The sequence below is a fragment of the Dromiciops gliroides genome, chromosome 4 (assembly GCF_019393635.1).
Source record: "Dromiciops gliroides isolate mDroGli1 chromosome 4, mDroGli1.pri, whole genome shotgun sequence".
In the NCBI taxonomy this organism is placed as follows: Eukaryota; Metazoa; Chordata; class Mammalia; order Microbiotheria; family Microbiotheriidae; genus Dromiciops; species Dromiciops gliroides.
In genome coordinates this window covers 10,280,413-10,301,001 of record NC_057864.1, presented here as the reverse complement: position 1 = coordinate 10,301,001, position 20,589 = coordinate 10,280,413, and the positions used below count along the sequence as shown (strand labels likewise).

General features: G+C 43.5%; 1 protein-coding gene across 1 annotated transcript; it reads right to left on the bottom strand.

The window, feature by feature from the left end:
* Nucleotides 1–3,209: 3,209 nt before the first annotated feature.
* DEPDC1 (DEP domain containing 1) lies at nt 3,210–19,883 on the bottom strand. The gene is given in 13 exon segments (XM_043999415.1): nt 3,210–4,750; nt 5,660–5,845; nt 6,066–6,242; nt 7,344–7,516; nt 8,182–9,045; nt 9,468–9,608; nt 11,672–11,719; nt 13,515–13,645; nt 14,213–14,224; nt 14,226–14,329; nt 16,378–16,525; nt 18,691–18,956; nt 19,742–19,883. Coding segments are annotated over 13 exon segments (2,439 nt in total). The 5' UTR covers nt 19,790–19,883; the 3' UTR covers nt 3,210–4,609.
* Between the last annotated feature and the right edge of the window lie 706 nt (nt 19,884–20,589).

The window sequence follows — 20,589 nt, the reverse complement described above, 5'->3', positions numbered from 1 at the left end:
AGTAGGTATGGAGAACCATAGCCAAAGGCATCCACCACTTTAGGCTGCTGTTCGCATTCTGATGACCAATGAGGGAGACTTCCTGAAATGATTTCTTTTTAGGAGAGATGCCGCGTGTATGTTTGTGGTAGAGGAAGAAAGCCTTATTAGGGTCAGCAGGGGAGCAGGTCTAGAGACAGAGGCCACTGCTCAGAACTCGTCTGCACTAGCTCCTTCACATTCTAGAACCCTCAAGCTCATAGAAGCAGAGAGGATTCTGAGGGAGGCATCACTGAGATTCCGTGAGTGTTTGTATTTTTCCATTCACTATTGTTAAGTTGGCCGTTAACAAATCTGTAGGTGATACAACGTTGGGAAGAATGGCTGACATTTGATGGCAGATCCAGGATGAAGGAATCTGGCCATGTTAGTGTGACTAAAGAATTAGGTGACTTTTTTTTTTGGTTTGGTCTGCAGGACAATGAGGGTTAAGTCACTTGCCCAGGGTCACACAGCTAGTGTCAAGTGTCTGAAGCTGGATTTGAACTCAGGTCCTCCTGAATCCAGGGCTGGTGCTTCATCCATGGCACCACCTAGCACCCCGAATTAGGTGACATTTGATAGGGAGAAATGTCGAGTCTTTTACCTGGATCCAAAAAAATCAACTTGAAAGTACAAGATGTGGCTTGGGAGCAGTTTACTTGAAAAAGATCTGGAGGTTTTAGTAGACCCCAAGATCATGCTTATCTGATAGTGTTGAGAGGCAGCAGACAAAAAGTGACGTGATCTTAGGTAGCATCAAGAAGCCTATCTTGGCCAGGCCCAGGGAAGGGTCTTTAGGCCTCTTCTTTGCCCTAATGGGGGCTACAGCGTAGGAAGACATTAATAAACCAGAGATTATCCAGAAGGCAGGCAGAAGGGTGAATGGCCCCCAAATGATGCCACGGCTCTATTAGTTGAAGGACACAATGACCATCTTTCAATATTTGAAAGGATGTTCCATGGAAGAGGGAATAAGCTTGTTGGTGGTACAGTATATGGAGCACAAGACCCGAGTTCAAATCAGGCCTTAGACATTTACTAGCTGTGTGGCTTTGGACAAGTCACTTCACCTCTGTCTGCCTTGGTTTCCTCAAATGTAAAAATGGGGCTCATAACAGCACCTACCTCCCAGGGTTGCACTGAATATGGCAGTGGAGGAATGAAGATTTCTCGATGACTTCTAGTGAATCGAAGAATGCTGGTGGTCTTGCACAGAAATAAGAAGGGAAGTTTTGAGGACAGATGACGATGAGTTCAGTTTTGAACATATTGAAGACGTTCACTGGGACCAAAGCTGAATAAAGAGGCTCGGGCTTCATGTACAGACCTGGGAGGGCCCACAGAGATGACAGAGAGAGGTGGGTCCAGGAAAGAGCATGTGCACTCACATTTAGGGCATGGAAAAGCAAAGAGCAGCCAGACATGCAGGAGAACCAGGAGAAACGCTGTAGAAATCTAGGATCTATGAAGTGGTAGATGCCGGCGTCGCATCCTGCAGAAGTCAAAAAGCAGGATGACTCCCAATGGGCAAATCTGGTGGTCCTCCAAGAGATCCTGGCTGTGTGAATGCACAGTTGGGGGTGGGGGCTGCAAAATGGTCCAATCCTTCTAGAGAGCAATTTGCAATCATGCAAAAAACCCCACAAACTAAATTGTTCCTCCCTTTGACCCAGAGATCCTTTTGTCAGGGAAAGCTGCAAATGCCCACAGCAGCCCTGGGTGTAGGAGCCAACAATTGTCAACAAATGAGATGCTGCCCACCCCGCCCATTTGTGGTATGTTGTCTTTTGGGGCACAGGCCTGTTTTTGTTTGGCATACACTAGTGCTTAATAAATGTTTCTTGGTCACTAATACAAAGACTTTAGAGAAGCAGCATGGGAACTTCTATGAATGCAAAGTGAAGCCAGTAGTACTAAGAAACCACCACACACAATTGCAATGGTCTCTGCAACGGAATGCCATAGAATTATAATGCCCAGTGCTGCCCTAGAAGAGATGAGCAAGTACAGCTTCTGTCCTGTTCTATAGAGGTGGGGGACTTTGGGTGTGGAACAGTACATACAAATACTGCCAAAAGTCAGAAACAATTCATTTCAGCTTGTTTCTCCATTGTGCTTGGTGAATACCTACACAAAGAAATGATGCCTGATGAAAAATGATATTCACTATTAAGGACAATCCTTGTCTTTTAAAGAAAATCTAAAAAAAATTCATCTATCTACATTAATCAGATGAACTGAATGGTTTATTACTAACAAAGTTATGTGGAGACCATTGGGCTAGGCAACATTTTCAAGAGGAAAAGTTCTGATGATTTTAGCCATCGGTGTGAAATAGTTCAAAGATATTACCAGTAGGACTTTGTATATAGTATGGGATATTTCTCCTGCATGCTGCCTTGGTTAGAACAGATGGGGTTTAATTTCTCTCTGGATGCTTTAGAAAGAATAATGAACAATAGAGGAGGGTGAACAGGATGATGAGAGAATTAGAAGCCACACCAGGTGAAGGAGAAGGGCCTTAGGATGCACGATGCTTCTCTTCCAACAGTCCAATGGCTTTGGAAGATCAACGAGGCTTGATCTATTTGGTTCCAGAAAGCAGACTTCAGAACAATGAATACAGGCTGTTGCAAAGTGGGAGGTCATCTTCATAAGAAGATTTCAAGCAAAGGCACACACATATATGGACAATCATGGGGGATTGTGTTTGTTTCTGGGGGGAGGTATGTGGTTACAGATTGGACAAAGTGGCTTCTCTGGTCCCTTCCCATCCTTTTTTGCTGGACCCTTTTGTTGTCCTGGTTTTACCAGAATTCCAAGGGTCTTAGGCTGAAAGAAGCAGCAGAAATGGCAATTACTAGCTCTAATTTTTGAGAAGTATTTGAAGACTGTGTAAGAAAAAAAGAGTAGTGAACATCATTAAAAATGCAAAAAAAAAAGATATACTATTATATGGAAACATAAAACCAAATGATTAATTTTCAAGTAGCTAACAGACACAATGTGCCGATGAGCAATCAAAGCTATAGGGTTTTGATATAGTTACATGACATTTTCCTAAAGCAGTGAAGATACAGTTTAGCTTTCAAAGGTTTTTATCTACCCGTAATACACACAATGTGGTGCACACCTAGATGGTGTTTTTAAATTGACAAAAATACTTGGGAGTTGTTAGTAGTTGTAAACACTGTCTTAGTGATGGCTCTGCAAATAGTAGGTGAAAGTTTTATTTTACCAGGCATTTTATATTTTTAATTTCATGATTACAAATCTTTTTACTATGTCTAGTTATATCTTTATTAAGGTTATTAAATATAGGAATAGACAAAATTAAACCATTACAAAAACCCACATGATGATTTTCACCTCAATTTCCAACACAATCATATTATAACATTTTTAAACAGAAAAAATGCTTGGATAATATTTAAAATGTAATTGGGTTCAGTATGTTCAGCAATTTCAGAGACAACATATCTGGATGAAATATACACATATATAAACCAGCTCTCTTTAAACTATCCAAACTTTTAATAAAAAGTAGTAACATGTTAAACACAATGCTACCACTTAATGATTAAGGCATCATGAAATTCCACTGAGAAGCTGAATGTATTATATTTCTCGGTTCAGTCTCTTTTTTGACTTAAAGAATCAAATGATGAGGGTGGAGAACAAATGAGTAAGCTGGAAAAGGGAAATGTCCCTTAGACTTATGGAAGGCCACAGCGTAAGCCGTTCCCTAATCTCATTTTAATGTTTTCAGGTCACCTCCTGGGTGAACGATGCATCGTCCTTCTTGAGCGGTTACGGTTTCTAAAGAAGTTCACCGTGGCTCTGTGAGGGAGGTAGGGAAAGTCCTACTGTGATTTTACAAAGAAACCTGCTGGCACTAAGCCAGGCCTGGGGTCCAAAATGGGTCCAAGTGGAGAAAAGAAGACTAGGTGGAGAGGCATGAGCCAAGGCTTACATTTCTTCTGTATCCTAACATAACAGTGCATCTCAACTGGTTGAACAACCAGATAGAAATATGGTAAATGTGTTAGAAAACAAGCAAAATGTTATACTGTACTTTTAACTTTTCCACAGACAAAAACATATAAAAATATGGAAAAATATATAGAAGTGCAAAATATAGCAGAATATATAAGTGACTGAGTTTATAAAAACTCCTCACCAACCTATGCTTGGACTAAATGGCTAAGTAGCAATCCTAGTCACCTAGAACTTCATCTCACAACACGCCCACACAACCCAGGGGTAAATCTTTGCTCTTCAAAGAATCCTGAGCTAGTCTTGCTGCTCAAGCATCCTTTGGTCAAAGGTCAAGCACATCAACTTCTGGCACATATTGTGATGGCATGAGATGCTCAGTAGACTTCTGGTTACTAATTGTGCTTTCCTTCTTCATTTGTTCTTCAAGAGTAAACATCAAGCACTCGTATCACTAACTACTTTGCACTTTTCTATGTCCAGAACACGCTAATTTTGGGAAAGGACAAGAAAAGGAGACTGCCTAACGTCATGTCCTTTGGAATATGGCTTCATTTAATAATGTCTGATTATCAGAAAAACTGCAGTTCAGTTAGTACCTAAGGCTACGGAACTTTGGCTTTCTCAAAATTAGCATCGGCTGCTTGATTGTTGGCTTGTCACCAAACAGGGCGGCTTCACTTTCTGTAGTTGGAAATCTTGTCTGGTAGATGGCAGGATATTCCTTCTGAAACTTAAAAAGAAGATTTGGAAGGACAACTGAGTAAAGCTTGGAGTGCCCACCCAATTTAGGGGTGACAACACTGAGGTCCCAGATCTGGGGCCCTGTCTCAGAGCTAGCAAGACTCTCTCTGATGACATGTTGTTTAAAACTCCTGGGCTATTGAAACTCTGCAAAATGAGGTTCAACTAGATGATCTCCAAGGCACAACTAAATCTGAAAATATCAGGTTTCTAAATATTGCAAACTACAATGGATTCCCTATGTTCTCCTTCTGCCTCAGCATTTCAACCAAGCAATGCACACGCCTCAAAGGGTACCACCACAAGGTGTTGTACGTCCAGGAGGTATTTTGTCAAGCATTTCCCATGAGCACCCAGGCTTCAGCCTAGCAAATTCGGCTGACTAAAACTCAGACTACAAACTTAATTAGTTGACACATTTGTGCAGCAAAAGCTTTATGAACTGCAAGATTATCATGCAGATCTGTGTGGTTTGTTAATAATCAAACTCCCAAAAGCCAGAACTGGAAGCCTCGGTCCCCTAAAGAGAAACAAACACCTCTGATGTCAGGGACTTATTTGAAGAGAGTCCCCATAATTTTCCTTACCTTCTATGCCTACAGCAAGGCATAACGATAACGGATGTTCTGAATATCTCAAAGGGGACAACATTAAAGGAAGACAATTATGTTCACCGTTTGACATCTACAAAACCAGGAAAATGAACTTCTACGTTTCAGAACTACCGTGTTCAAGAGCAGAGGTTGAAACAAAAGTTTTCTCCCTGGGACTCCCTTCAGCAGCTGGATTTCTCAAGCTAAAAGGACCCCCTGCCATTCTGCCCTCAGCCCGACCACGTTATCAGGCCCATTCTCTAACCGTGTCCTCGACTTAGAATGGTGACGTAACCATCTCTTACCTGTTTTAGTTTTTTCTTTTTTTCTTTGAGAGATAAGCTTTTATCCTTGATAATATTCTCCAAAAGTTCTGCAATGGCAACCTGAGAGGTTGAGACTTTCTGTTCATCAAACTCCTGGGGGCTTATCCGCTTACAATACGAGTAGGTTGGCAAAGCAGCCATCAGCTCATCCCCAGGCTGTGTAATCTGAGAAGAACAAAGTGAGACAACACAACTGCATGACTTCTGTTCTGATGTGAAAAAGGGTTGTTTCAATGACATTTGGTGACTACGAGTTTGCAGGCGAGTCACACACGGAACTCTTGGGAAAGGCTCATTTGGGTATTAAAATGAGCTCCCTTAAAGCTCTGACTTCGCTTGAAGACAGAACCAGTGAGAGTCTGTCATTCAATTTCCTGGCACCTACACGGCCCTTGCTCAGGTGTTCCAGGTGCTTTTCCACAGCAGCCTGTAAGTGGGATGGCACTTGAAGAATTTCCTGATGATGGTCCATCAGAAAGGAGACTAATCGGGTAGCAAGCAGCTCATCGAGACCAACTTCCTCCGCACAGCAGAGCACACATCGGGAGAATGTCTGTATCATCTGCAAGCATTTCAGAGATTGGGAGTCAAAACCCAGAGCTTCACCGGAATCAGAAGACCAGGCATTGCTGGCAGTACCGTGCTGAGGCATTCAGGTGAAGCCATCAGCTGATTTCAATGTTCAGTGGAGACAATTTACTCCTGTTAGAAAGCTCAAGAATGCTGGCTTTGCTTAATTCTCCACTAATGATCTTGCATTAGCTGAGCATTTTTTAACCAAACAATTCCACAGGATTAAACAGGTTTAGGACTTTTTAAAAAAATAAATGTTCCCTATTTCATCAGGAAACTGGACAGTGCTCATTAATACCAGATTGGTGTAAGCTGCTTAAGTGTAAAACTGCTTAGAAAACAATGACTCTTTACATAAAATCAATCCAAAAGAAATATAAATTAGGAAAATATATAACATACCAAAATCCAGTATTCATCAGGAGATGCAAGATTGGAGCCCAATATCTTTTAAAACTTTGGAAAAAAGTAATTACCTATAGTTAGAGGGCAGTATCTGGAGGAGGGTCTAGCAAAGCCCGAGGAGGGGTCAGAGAGGTAGAAGGACCAAGAGGGATTGATGTTCCCCAAACTAGAGACAAGAGAGTATCAAGGAGAAGAGGGTGGGCAACAGTGTCAAAGACTGCAAAAGGTCAAGAAGAATGAGGACTGAGAAAAGGCCACTGGATTTGGCAACTAGGAGATCACTGGTAACTTGGGAGGGAGCAGTTTCAGTGGAGTGATGGGGTCAGAAGCCAAAGTGGAAGGAGCTAAGAAGAGTGAGAGTAAAGAAAGTAAAGGCACCGACTGGACATAGCTTCTCAAGGCATTTAACTATGAAGGACAGAAGAGATACAAGATGATAGCAGGGATGGAAAGATCAAGTGAGAAATTTTTAAGGCTGAGGTAGATATGGGTACATTTGTAGGTAGTAGGGAAGGAGCCAGTAGATAGGGTGAGACTGAAAATAACTGGGCGTGGGAGTAACAGGAGGGAGTCTTCTGATATGTTCTCTTAGAGTCATCTACATAGTTGACACACGTTTCAGTAGTAAATGTCCTTTTTATCTCCTCCCCACCAGAATCGGTCACTTCTTAGAGAGTAAACTCACCAGTGATCTTGTTCCCATTGCATCATGGAGTTTTGGCATATCCACATTCTGACTTATTCGAGAGATCATTCTCATTAGAAGTTGGAGCTTTCTCCGGTTTGGTGGAGGAAGCAACAAGCAGCATATTTGTAGAGCATCAATGGCAACCCTCTCTAAATGAGGCTGCAGTAAACCTAAAAGAAAAATTATTGCCATAAACAGAGGGCAAGGCTATCATGAACTGTTGTTAGCATGGAGTAAAAGCCTTATTTCATTTATGCCTTCAGACTATATTACTGTGATATGTTATCAGTGTTCACACCACATACAACAATGGGGGGAAACAGATCAAAGACTAGACATGGAGCTGGGAAACCAGTATTTATATCAGACAAATTCCGAGCATGTGAACGTAGGCAAATCAGTCATCCTCTCAGGGCCTGAACTTCCTCATCTGTAAAATGGAGACAAAGAATGCTTACACTACTACCTGTCTTAGTGGGTTGTAGACCATAAAGTGCTATATCAACGTGAGCTACTATATGTCTCTATGGGTGTTAGGAATCATTCATCTGAACAACCAAGAAAGGTTATCCACAAGCAAAATCACTAAATATGGGGAAGAAGAATGCTGGAAAGTGAACTAATGCTATTTCCTAAAATACGCTATGGATCAAAAAGCTAAATAACTAAAATAAAACTTAAAATACAAACCACCTACAAAAAGCATGGCCAACAAAACATTTCTTTTGCAAAAATTAAAGCAAATTTTTTGAAAGGTACAACAGGGAAGCAAAAAACACAGGGTTAGTCGACACTGAAAATTAGTATTTCATGCACTGGGAAGCATCAACCTTACTCTGCGTGCCAGTCAGCATAGAAGAAACTGGAGGAAAAGACTTTCCTGAAAGCTCTAAGGTACTTTGGCAGAGTCTTTTCCTGACTGTGGTCCGGGAATCCTCAGGCTCACTTTCCATGGCCACAGACACATCTGTGGTGCTTTGACCAAGGTGGCCCGTGCTATTTGGCTTCACGATAATTTCTGCAACAGGCGCGTTGATGCGGCAGCTTCTTCTACGATTACTGAAAAGCAAACTCTGAGACCTACAGAGCTGCTTCGACTTGAGTTTCCCTTTGCACGATTCCTCTTGGTCTCGAACAGTTACTGTGGATATTCTCTTAAAGCCAGCACAGGTTGGCTTTTGACCCCCTCCGTCTGAACAAAGATCCAGTTCAGAGTTCTCTTCAGATTCAAAATCCAAAGATTGGTTTTCCTTATTTTGTCCGGCTATATTAAGATCAGACTGATTGAAGCTGGGGCCTTCTGTACTACCAAACCCTGAAGTATCTACAATTCCTTCCAAAGAATAGCACCATGGCCTAAGCTTAGATAAAGGCAAAGCAGGCTCATTTTTCAAACCTGCTAAGTTCTGACAACTTCCTCCTATTAAGACATTAGCCCTGGATCTTCTGTGGCTTGGATCACACAGTGGCAGCTTCTTAGCACATTGTTTTTTAAATCCTTGCTCATTTATCTGAAGAGTCTCAGAGGTTTCCGATCCTTCCTTCGGCTTCTCTTTACGAAGTAGACTAAGAAGAAGACACTCAGTGGATTTGAAAGAGTTCATACTGTTTACATGGAGGGCTTTTGAAGACTGTGGATCATCTTGGATTTTATACTTTCCACTGGTTCTATTTGGAACTGTGATGTAGCCACAGACAACTAACAGAAAATGAAACAAAAATTAAGATGCAACTGGTTTGACAGTGGACAAAAACAGAAAAGTTTTAAAAAGGCGTCATGTATTGTTAGTAATATACAAAAAGCAGATGCTTAATTCAGAGGCCACTTAAAAAAAAGAAACATGCAACATTAAAATGCAAACATGCAAGACATTAGGTTTCCCCTTCAAAATATTCCCCTTAAAACAATTTGCACAGCTGACTAAAATTTCTACTTCATGTGTTTCCAATCAGAAAATAAGTAGGACTTCCACTATCTCTATTCATGTATTAATTATCCTGAGAATTCAACTATTTTAATAGTGAAATTAAAAGGTTCTCTACTTTAAAGGTTTCCTTCCTATTTTTTATACAAGGGAATCCCCAAACCAAAATCCATAGGAACCAAGACCTCATACATACCCAATATATTAACAAATAACTCATAAAATTCAAAAGTAAGTAGCGGTTCTGGGAGATCTAGAAAATAGTCAGCAATGGTTCGGAATACATCTCGTTCAAATCCAACATAAGTTGGTTGGCTCAGGTCATTACTTCTTGGCCCTAAAAGATTGAATGAGAAAAGGGTATGTATAATTGTAGCACATTTATTCTTTTTATATATAAAGTTTCTTTTAAGAGCCATAAACTTCAACAATAAACCTCTCCATAATTGATCCTTAAAGTTGTATGTATATCTACACCTTTGTAGTAGGAAAAAGAATAGTAAGCAAAGAGTATTGGAAACCCAGTGAAGGATATGGGCCCTGGACATCACTGGAAGGACAGAAACCATCAAAGGCAGGGCAAGTCTGGTGCCAGGGTAAGAAGCTCATCAGAGGGAGGGATTAGCTGACATCAGCAAAATGAAGCTTTAAGGAGATCAGATCAAAAGACCAAAGCAAGGGCAGGTAAAAGGGGAGACTCCAACAGAGGGGCATGAGCCTGTCAGAACTGGGTTGGAAATCCAAAGTCTCAGAATGAGTTGAGGGCCACAGACCACGCTAAGGATAAGGAAAGAGGCACATTAAAAAGGGAAAGGACAGTTCTTTTAGGTGGATGGGGTGAGAGACGGCCCAGAGAAATTCTTGTCTTATTTTGTCTCTTTTTTCTCTACCAAGGAGATGGATTTTTGGACTGGCAAGGTTGGAATAAAAATGATTAACGTGAATGGAAGATAAGAATGGGCAAATGTAGCTACTCAACCACTACCTGAATTTCCCTGTTCCCTGAGTTTCCCTGCTGAGGTCACCACCGTCCTGAATTCCTCTCTCCCATATCCCACATATCTGCTCTGTAGTTCAGTGCTGTTGCCATCTCCACACCAGCTCTCCTCCAGCTCCTCTCCATTCCCATAGGCACCACCCTAATAAGAGCCTCCTATCTGGTTCCCATTCTTCATCTCTCTTTATTCTCCGAGTTGTACTGTGTCCAGAAGTGCCAGTGCTTTTCCTAAACTGCAATCTCACAGGGCTCCTCCTTTTCTTCATACTCTCGAGCAAGCTCTCTATTGTCTGTTAAAGAATAAACTGGTATTCACAGCTCTTCGCCACCTGGCTGGTATAACAAAACAAACAAAACCCAACCCAACTTCAGTGGCTTCAGTGTGTTGCCCACCAGATAAAACACAAACAGCTCAGCTTGGTGTTGCATTTGGCTGCAGTCTGACCCATTTCATCTTCTTCACACACAATTGTGCTCCTGCCAAACCGGCAAGTCAAACTCTCCATGCCTCAGTGCGCACATCAGAAAAAGTGGGGGTTGGACTGGATGACCCTGGAGGCCTTTTCCAGACCTAGATCTTCAATAAGCCACAACACTGACCAGCACCCAGGGCACTCGATATGGCCATACCTAGGCTCCTCTACTTGTGAATGTTCCTGTCCTCAGCTAAGGGGCTGCTGCTCCTGTGACGCCATTGCCGAGGGTTCCTCTCAATTATTGTCAATGTTCTTTCCCTCTTCAAATTTTCCTAAAGCATTTTGTATATCTACTTGCCTTGTATCATACTTTGATGGCATAGGTGTGAATCTTCTTATCCCACAGGGCCCTCCCCCCTTCTCCCCCTACACTCCCCCCTCTCCCCCAGGGCAGTTTTGTTTTTGTCTTTGTCCACAAGCTACTGGCCTCATCACATGTGAAGTATGGGGCTCATCATACTTCACAAAAGGACTTACAAACAAACAAGGTTGAGGATCAAAGGGGTAAAGAATACAGCTTGTCATTCTGCCCAGCTAACAAAAAATATCATGTTAATATTCAGAGAACAACGAGCCAGTTAAACAACAGAAAAAGCTACCAAAAGTCCAAAAAAGCACAAATTACAAAGATATCTATGTAATTTCAGATAAACAACTCCAGGTTTCATTTCTTTTAACCCATAAAATGTTCTAAGACTAAATGATTTCTAGTGTCTTTCAGCTCTAAATGTCTATCATCCAAATAGTGATTCAGAAATATTGGGAGGACAAAGATAAGCAGGGAAATCACACAGCAGTGCTATGTAAAGGAAAGAAAATCCAACTCTGCTTTCTCTAATTTTATTCAAACCTTTTTAAAATAAAAATTTAAATATCTCATCTTTTCTGTTAAAGATAATGAAAGGAACAGATTTTTGCATAACTTACAATTTGCTAGACACTTCATAGCAGATAATACCCAGTGAGGAAGGTCATCTACATAGCAAAAAAAACAAAACAAAAACCACAGTTAAAAACTCACCCACTTAGAATGGTAATAAAATGTAATAAATAGTTATTTAGTACTTGGATTTACATTCAGAAGCTCCAGGTGTACCAATTCTCCTCTAACTCCTTAGAGCAGCACGCAGGCAAACTGGGCTAACTACAGAGATCCCGGTTATGTGCTGAGTTACTCTGGTCATGAAGGTGTGGTTCTCCTCCCACCCACTAAAACCCCACAGAGATAAATGCACCACGACTTCCTAGCAGCTTGTCTTCCTCTACAATGTTGGGAGAATGAAGAATAATCTTTTATGGGTTGTGTTGGGATGTATCAACTTGTCCCTAGTCTTCTCCATTTAGGAGTGTGAATTCTGAGAGCAGACAGTGTTTGCCTTAATGTTCTGCCATTCATTCATTCATTCACTCAAAAATCAAGTTCCTATTACTATTGCTTTATCTATTCCCATGTAGTCTCATTAGACATATATTTCATCAACCTATGACCACCTGGATGTCAGACCACAGTCCCTAGAACATTGCTGCGGCCAATTTTAGTCGTCTAACATCTCCTCATTTAACCTGGCAGGTCTTCATAGGACCACATAGAGTGGTCTATCCTGAACCGCCCCCCCCCACACTTTTTTTGGGGGGTGGGGAAAGTATCTGAGACTGGATTTGAACTCAGGTCCTCTTGAATCCAGGGCCAGTGCTTTATCTACTGGACCACCTGGCTGCCCCTGCTGAAGCCCTTTTAGCTTGGTAGGGCTTGCCAGATTGTATTCTAAGGAAATATCATTGGCCATCTTAAGGCTACCTTCATGCCATCCACTTTGAGGATGTAGTGAAAGATGAAAATCACCTGCACACATTTCGGATGATTTGTCTGGGAACGAGCATAGCTTAAAGGGTTGTGTTATATACTAATGTAGTTAGAATCACAAAATATCTAACCAATGGAATAGTTCACATTATTTTAGCTGAAAAGACAAGGATATTTGATTCCTAGATTATCATTTACTGGAAGACTCTACCTGAGATAAAGGGGATCCTGCTGCTTCTTCTGCTGGCCTAGGCAGCATTCCTTTTGTGCCTTAAGCAAAACAAATCCTTTACTATTTCTTGGGAATTAAGGCCTTAATTTAAAGTGACCAAAATAGTTCAAATAAAATGATTGGTACGAAAGTTGTTAAGTTGTTCATATTTCAAATACTGGGATCAAGCTGCATCATAGATAGACAAAAGGAAAGCCCACCTCTAGTAAACACCCATGAAATGGACGTGACTACAGTGAGTAGTGAAACTGGAGAAAAGCTTTAAAAAATACGAATACAATCAAACACGCAGTTACACAAGCACAGTCCAAGAGAAGCACTGGTCCTCAGGGGCCGGTTTTGTGGTGTTGATTTATTTTGATCCTGCAGCTCCCTCCATTGCCAGTCAGCATGATCATCAGCCACATCCTCATGGGGCTTGCCCAGCCCCTGCCTGCATGTTATCAGTGCCAATTAAACCCTGGCATCGAGGGGGTTTTGCCTGATATACAACTGAAGCAGGGCGGACGATAAACACTCAGTATTGTCACCACACGGTGACTGCAGTCCCCTATAATGACATCGATAGCATCACTTAATACGACCTCTACAAAACCATCCACGTAATCGCTCAGACATCTGGTTCCCCACTTACTCTAACCACAGGCCCAACACACAAGAGTGGAAGAATTTTTTTTTTAAAGAAAATTTAAAAAACATTTGTCAAAGTAGCAAGTACACTTATCCATACTGACCAGCTTTGTTTTGCAATACAACCACTCCATGTTTACTTGTATTGGTCATGTTATATATTATATGCTGAGGTATTACTTGGGTGGGATCCAAGATTTCTTCTAGAGATGGCATACCTAAAATGGTTTGTAAGCTGAATGGAAACAACAAGGAAGAGAATCTTATTTCAGAGAATAAGGAAAATAAAATATAAAAATAAGCCACATATAGATTCTTTCAAAGATCCAATTTGACTGGCAAAGAGGTTAATTTTAAAAGAAAATCAGTAAAAAATAATCCCCCAATTTCCATTAACAAAATTTCACATATATTTATGTATATACGCATGTATATGTATATATATGTATGTGTGTATATGGAGAAAGAAAGAGAAGGAAAGAGAAAGGAGGGGGGAGGGAGGGAGGGAGAGAGAGAGAGACAGAGAGACAGAGAGACAGAAAGAGACAGAGGAGGGAAAGGGAAGGCAGAGAGGGAGAGGGAGGAGGAAAAGGAAGAGGGTCAGAATTACTTCTTCCCAATTACTTTTTAGGATTACATAGTAGTTATTTTAGGAACATATATATGAAACGTGGGTTCAAAGGGAAAAAAAAGAATCTAACTGAAAAACAAATTCTTTGAGTATAGTTTTCATTTATATATTTGAATTTAAAAATGTCAAAGCTTGAATAACTCAAGAACTCATAACTAAATACAGACTTACTGCATCAAAATAATGTCTCCATATTTCTTCAATATCTTCTTGGCTTATTTCCCTTTCTTCTACTGGGTTTTCTTTATTTTCATCTCTAATTTCACTACTAATATTTTCTGTATTTTCCTAAAAAACAAATAAAAAATTATTTTAAAAATCACTACCATAGATTTAGTGTGGCAAAATTTGGTAAAATATTAAACCACAGTAATGCCTTCTGTAAAATGTTTAGTAATCTAGTCATTTCTTTAAAGCGTTGCTGCAGATAAGACTTGCCTGCCTCAGTTATGAAAGGTCATCTCTATGAGCCGCTTCCTTCATTACAATTGTGGGTTCCAACAGTCACTTTTAGCTACAAGGGTAGAATTTAGGGTTCTATGAAATAACTCAGTGGTCTCTGTTGCATCTTTAATTTCTCTGGGCATTAAGGTCAGTTGCTTAGGATCAGTGAAGTTACTGAAAAGCATGCATAACTGAAGAAATATTTCATTTTCAAACAGAAATTCAAGCTTCCAAATAAATCATAATACAAAAATACTTTTAAAAAGCAACCCGTCTTACAACTCTCATTGACTGTAAGGTCCTTGTAAGAAGGGATTATTTTACTCTTTGTCAGCACCTCGAAGAGTCTGGCACATAGTAGGTGCTTATTAATGATTGTTATCAGCAAGAATAAGTTAAAACCAAATTCCTTATTAACACTGAAAGTTTTTTTTTTAAAGGGCAAATTATTTTGCAAGCAATGGAAGCTGGGCTTCCCCACGCTGGTAATAATCTGATTACTGAGGTCTCAGAGGTATGGTTAGAAGTCTTTTGTAAAGCTAAAAAACTATATAAATATTAGCTGTCATTACTATTCCCAGGGAAGAGATTATGCATTCCTAACAGGCTACAGATCTCCCAAAAGCAGACCCCTGAAATGGAATATGTGCTCACAACGTTCTTCTAAAAGGTTACAGAAGAGCAGACTTCAGGCCATCCTCCATGCTGGGTAATAAGTCAAATATTCCTTACATACCAACAAGCAACAGAGGAATCTAAGCTCCCACTTTTGTCATTCCTGAGGAAGAACTACATTTTGCTCAGTTTTAAAACCTGGTTTTGCTATTTTTAAAAGAAACACTGGAAGGCACCTTCTTAGGCCTGAGAGAAGTTACCGGAGGTGTTGCCTGCTGTCTTCCCCAGCCTCCAGGAAGCTCTGATGACTAGTGAAAGCTAGTTGCTCCCCCCATTATCCATGGATCAAGATGTATTTCTGGGATCCCAAGGTAGAAGCTCAGGTTGCGTTTTCCACAAAGGCAGTGTCATAAATGTTGATAGCCAGTTGGAATCATATTATCAACATAATTTAAAAAACTTTCTCAGATAAAGTAGACGGCTACATTCCATTTGGCTTTCTAGATGGTCTACAGGAAGCAGAGGGGGAACTCCTTTAGCTAAAGAAATCTCAGTCCTCCATCCTGTCCTGTTCTTTCTGAATCCTACAGGATTCACATCAATTTAACCTTCACTTGCATTTAAAATCTATGTCTAATCTGTTCTGGCTGGACTCCAAAACCTGCTGCTTCCATACTTTATTCCTTACCAGGGCATTCCTGTTTTCTTGCTAACTTTCCACGCTCTTCCACTAGACACATGGTTCATCCCCAACATTTCTTACTTTGCTGCTTTCCTTCTGGACTCTGTTGCTTTGCTTCCCTTGGGTCTTAAAAGATCATCCCTTGGCCCAAATGCCATCTCTGATTCTGGTAACCTAGGCTCTCTCAGCAGGAAGGAGGAATGTGTCTTCAAGCTGTTCTGTGACTGTCTGGGACTCTCTAGGGATTGTCTAGAATCATGCCACATACACTGGGTTGCTCTGAATTCTAAAAAACTGACTTAAAATGAGCTTCTGAAATCCAGCTCCCCCCCCCCCTTTTTTTTTTTGCAGGGCAATGAGGGTGAAGTGACTTGCCCAGGGTCACACAACTAATAAGTGTCAAGTGTATGAGGCTGGATTTGAACTCAGGTCCTCCTGAATCCAGGGCTAGTGCTCTATCTACTGTGCCACCTAGCTGCCCCCTTAACCCAGCTACTTTTAAGTTTGGGATTAACTGAATGAGCTTTGGATGTGGGATGGTTACTTTACTTTTTACTGATTATTGGAAATCATGTCAATTAGAAACACGAATTACCTGACAGACTTGCTTTTTAGGAGTTCTTCGAGATAAGGGCCGTAACTTAAAGATACTTTCTTTCTCTTTAGAAATATTCTCTAAGCTGCTTTTTCTCAATTCTGGATGACGGCGTGGTACAGTTTTAAGAGGAGAAGTTGTAGGAAATCTGTTTCAAAAATAGATTTGAAGCGATATAAATTGTGAGAATGGGAATAATGTTCTATAACTTTTACCTTTATAATAATATTATGATTAATAAAATACAGTAATATTTGGTTTGTTTGGCTCTGCTGGGAAATGCAATGTTTTATTTAAGTGACGTTTCCACAGATAAATCATTCTAATCACACTTACCTATCTCTTTAAATAAAACATACCCAATAGTAAACATTTTCTTTACACCAATCTGGCATAAGGTTCTTTGCCCCTACATTTAATGTCCCTAGAACACTAAGCGTTTTTTAGCCTTCATAATGATTTTTTTGGTTGGTCTCTTCTTTTGCCATGAAAAGTCATTACTTACCATTTTATTTTCTACATATTTTTGATCTGCCTTTGGGGCCCCAACCTCTTAAACTTGCTGCTGTGGTATGGGAAAACATATCAAAAACTTCAGAGAGAGGGTACTTCCCCTTCCAAACTCAAGCCACAAATCCATGGGAAGCCAGGCCATAATCACTTGGTACCACTTCTGGGAGCCACTTATCCCTGTCTCCACCCACCTCATTTCCTACTGCCCCACAGCACTGTAACCCTTGAGGTCCCCCCCATCCTTTTGGTAGGCAACCACTACCTAACAACATTAGCCTTGGTGCCACCTGGCCCTGCCCTCTGTGTGCACCCCCTTCAATCTGTTCCCAGGTATGTGCACAGACACGCTGAGGCTCTCTCCCTCAGTAACTAAAGGGCGTCCTGACAACCACATCACTGTTCTGACCCTCACTTTCTTCACTGATAAAAATGAGAGGGTGCCCAGTGATCTGTGCGCTCCCGTGCAGACCTAGAGGGCTCGGAGGCGACTTTAGAATTCTCAGCAGTTGATCTTGTCTCCACTCTACCAAGAAAAAAAAACCAAAAACAACCAGGCCAAATATAGCAAACTCCTTCACAACCTCTACACCTTCGGCTCATTAAAATCAATGTCAAAATCCTAAATTTTACCTTAGTATTACTATTCTAAAAGGAGTATTTTTAATACCTCAATGGATAAATGGTCAAAGGATACAAACAAGTAGCTTTTAAACTATCAATCACCATGTCAAAAACAGCTGCAAATCACTAACAATGAGTGAAACATGAATTAAAGCAGCCCTAAGTTTCCACCTTTTACCTACTAGATTGGCAAAGAAGATGAACAAAGAAAAGGACAAATGCTGGAGGGGCTGTGGGAAAATAGGCACATTAATGCGCCGTTTTAGGGGAGCGGTCCAGTTACTGTGGAAAAGGAGGCGGAGCTTTGCCCCCAAACACCCAAGTAGGCACATATCCTACTCAGTGATAATAACACTAGATCTCTTCCCCAAAGAGAACGGGAAAAAAAGAAAAAGTCTCAAAGATATTTACAGCAGCTCTTTCTTTAGTGGCAAATAACTGGAAACCAAGGGGCTCCAATCAATTGGGGAATGTCTGAACAAATCAATGGAATATCATTATACTTCAAACGACGGAGAAAGGGATGGAGGCAGAGTAAAGGGAGAAGAACTCAAACAACAATTTAGGACAACCAAGACTTAAGAACTGTCAGCAACACAGTGACAAGTCCGGGAGACTGATGATGAAGAATGCTGCCTACCCTCCCGACAGAAGAGGCCATGACTCACGATGCAGAATAAGTCATACCTTGTTGGACGTGGCCAACAAGAAAGCTTGTCTTGCTTGGTTTAGCGAGTGCACAAAACAGCTTTTGGTAAATATGAGATTTGCTATTATCAGAGGAGGGGCAGCTAGGGGCGCAGTGGCTGGAGCCTTGGCCCTGAAGTCAGGAGGACCAGAGTCCAAAGTCAGAGACTTTTTTTTTTTTGTTTTTTTGCAGGGCAATGAGGGTTAAGGGACTTGCCCAAGGTCACACAGCTGGTAAGTGTCAAGTGTCTGAGGCTGGATTTGAGCTCAGGACCTCCTGAATCCAGGGCTGCTGCTTTATCTCCTGCGCCACCCAGCTGCCCCCCAAAGTCAGAGAGAGACTTAGTGGCTTAGACATCCCTGTTTGCCTTGGTTTCCTGCTCCATGAAAGGAGCTGCAAAAGGAAGCGGCGAGTGCAAACATCGCCACCGAGGCGTGGGCCGATGCGATCCGCAATCTAGGTCGGACTTGTCCACAGGGCCCAGGCGGTACCTGAAGAGCTGACCGTTGTCGTGCAGATTTTCGGAGCCCCACCTCCCGTGGACGTCTTCAATGACGTGATTCTTGAGGAACTTTCTCAGCAGCTGCAGCGTCTGCTGCCGCGTCACGTCGGGCCCGAAGTGGCCGTGGCTCCTCAGCAGCTCGCACAGCCAGTCAGTGGCTTCGCAGGCCGTGAAACAGTGGCCGTGTGTCCGGAAATTCTGCCGGTGCTTCCTCAGGGGCATTCCGGCCCGAAAGCAGGCCGTGACCTCGTTCCACTGCGGAAAGGGGGGGGGGGGGGCGTTGCGTTGGTACCGCCTGGGGACCCGCCCCCGCTGCCCGCGGCGGCCAATGGGGCCCCCAAGAGCCCGATCACAGGCAGTCTCCCCCCACGATCCCGCAGGGACCCCGCTCCACGCCAGTCTTTGTGGCGCTCCCTTAGCCCCGAGCGAGGCCGGGTGACTCGGCTGCGTTTACTCCGCAGAGTCTGAGGGGACCCCGGGCCCGTTTCGGGGGGACGGCGGACGCTCGGGTCTCCGAGGGAAGGCTCGGAACCCCGAGACACCCAAGCTCGCACTGCCTTAACCGTGCGGCTGGACGGGGAGCGGGAGGGTCCGAGTTCGAATTCGCCCGGACGCCGGCCAGCCCAGGGGGTCTTTCTGGGCCGGGTCACGACGACCCGACCCGGAGCTTTGGGGAAATGGGTCAGGGAATGTTTGCGGCGCTGACGTCACCGCGGAGCGTCCGGCCCGGATGGGGGTCTCCCCAGGCTAAAGAGTCTTTGGGTTGTAAAGGGGGCGGGGGCGCCCGGAGAGACCCCCCCCAGCAGTCACGGCGGGGCCGGGGACCTTAAAGGAGGTTCTGGAGCAGAGACACTGGGGCTGGGGGGAAGGGGGGTCACTCCCCCAGCCGGACCCCGCCCGCCCATCCCCAAAGGCCACGCAGCGGCCCGGGCCTGAGAGCCGGAGCCGGAGCCGCCGGGGCCTCGCCCCGCTCTGAGCCCGGGCCTCACCGGGAGAGCACCCGGAAGGATCGCCGCACGGGCCCTCGGGGAAACCCTTACCAGCTTGGTGGCCCGGTAGGGCCCCGGGGCCACCCCCCGGCTCTCCATGCTCCCCGCCGGGCTCCGCTAGCGCCGCGGGCCTCCTGCCATGGCGGCGCCCGGGAGCCCGACCGAGAAGCCTCGCCGGCCTCCGCCGCCTCCTCCGCCCAACCACTGACCAACCGTCCGGCCGCCCAGGCGAGAGCGTTTGAATAGCCCGGGCGGCGCCGCCGATTGGCTGGAGGCGGCACCACGTGACGCGAGGGGCGGGGCGGGAGCAGGGGCGGGCCGAATGGAGCCGGGGCGGGGCTTCTCTGACCCGGTTACCAGCTGTCAATTCCTTTGGACAAGATCTCGGAGGCGGGAGGGTCCTAAGCAGCCGCCTCCCCGCCCCCCAACAAGGACCCCCGACTCCACGCCCCCGCTGCCCCCTCGGCCCTCACTTCTGTTGCATTCCTCCGCTTTATCCAAGGTGTCCCCAAAGTCTCAGTGCAGTTTAAAGGGGAATGCCAGTAAAAGACGCCTCGCCGCCTGCCGTGCTGCTGCACCCCAAGGTCCTCTGCACCTTTCCATCCGACCTGAAGCCGAAGCCTCCCAAAGGCGGCGACCCCTCCCAGAGACCGGCTGTGCCTGGTCTGTCTGTGTCCCTAGCACCTAAACACAGAGGGAAGTGAATAAAATTAATGCTGAGCGATCCCACCATGCTACACCATAGCCTATGTCAGCTGCTGTAATATCACACGGTGTGTCGGCACATTGCATCATGCCTCATGATGGGATATTATGTTAATATGTATTACACATATTATGTACACAGTAGTATTTGTATAGATGGCCCTTCAGTGTTTCCCAAGCACTGTGCACACACT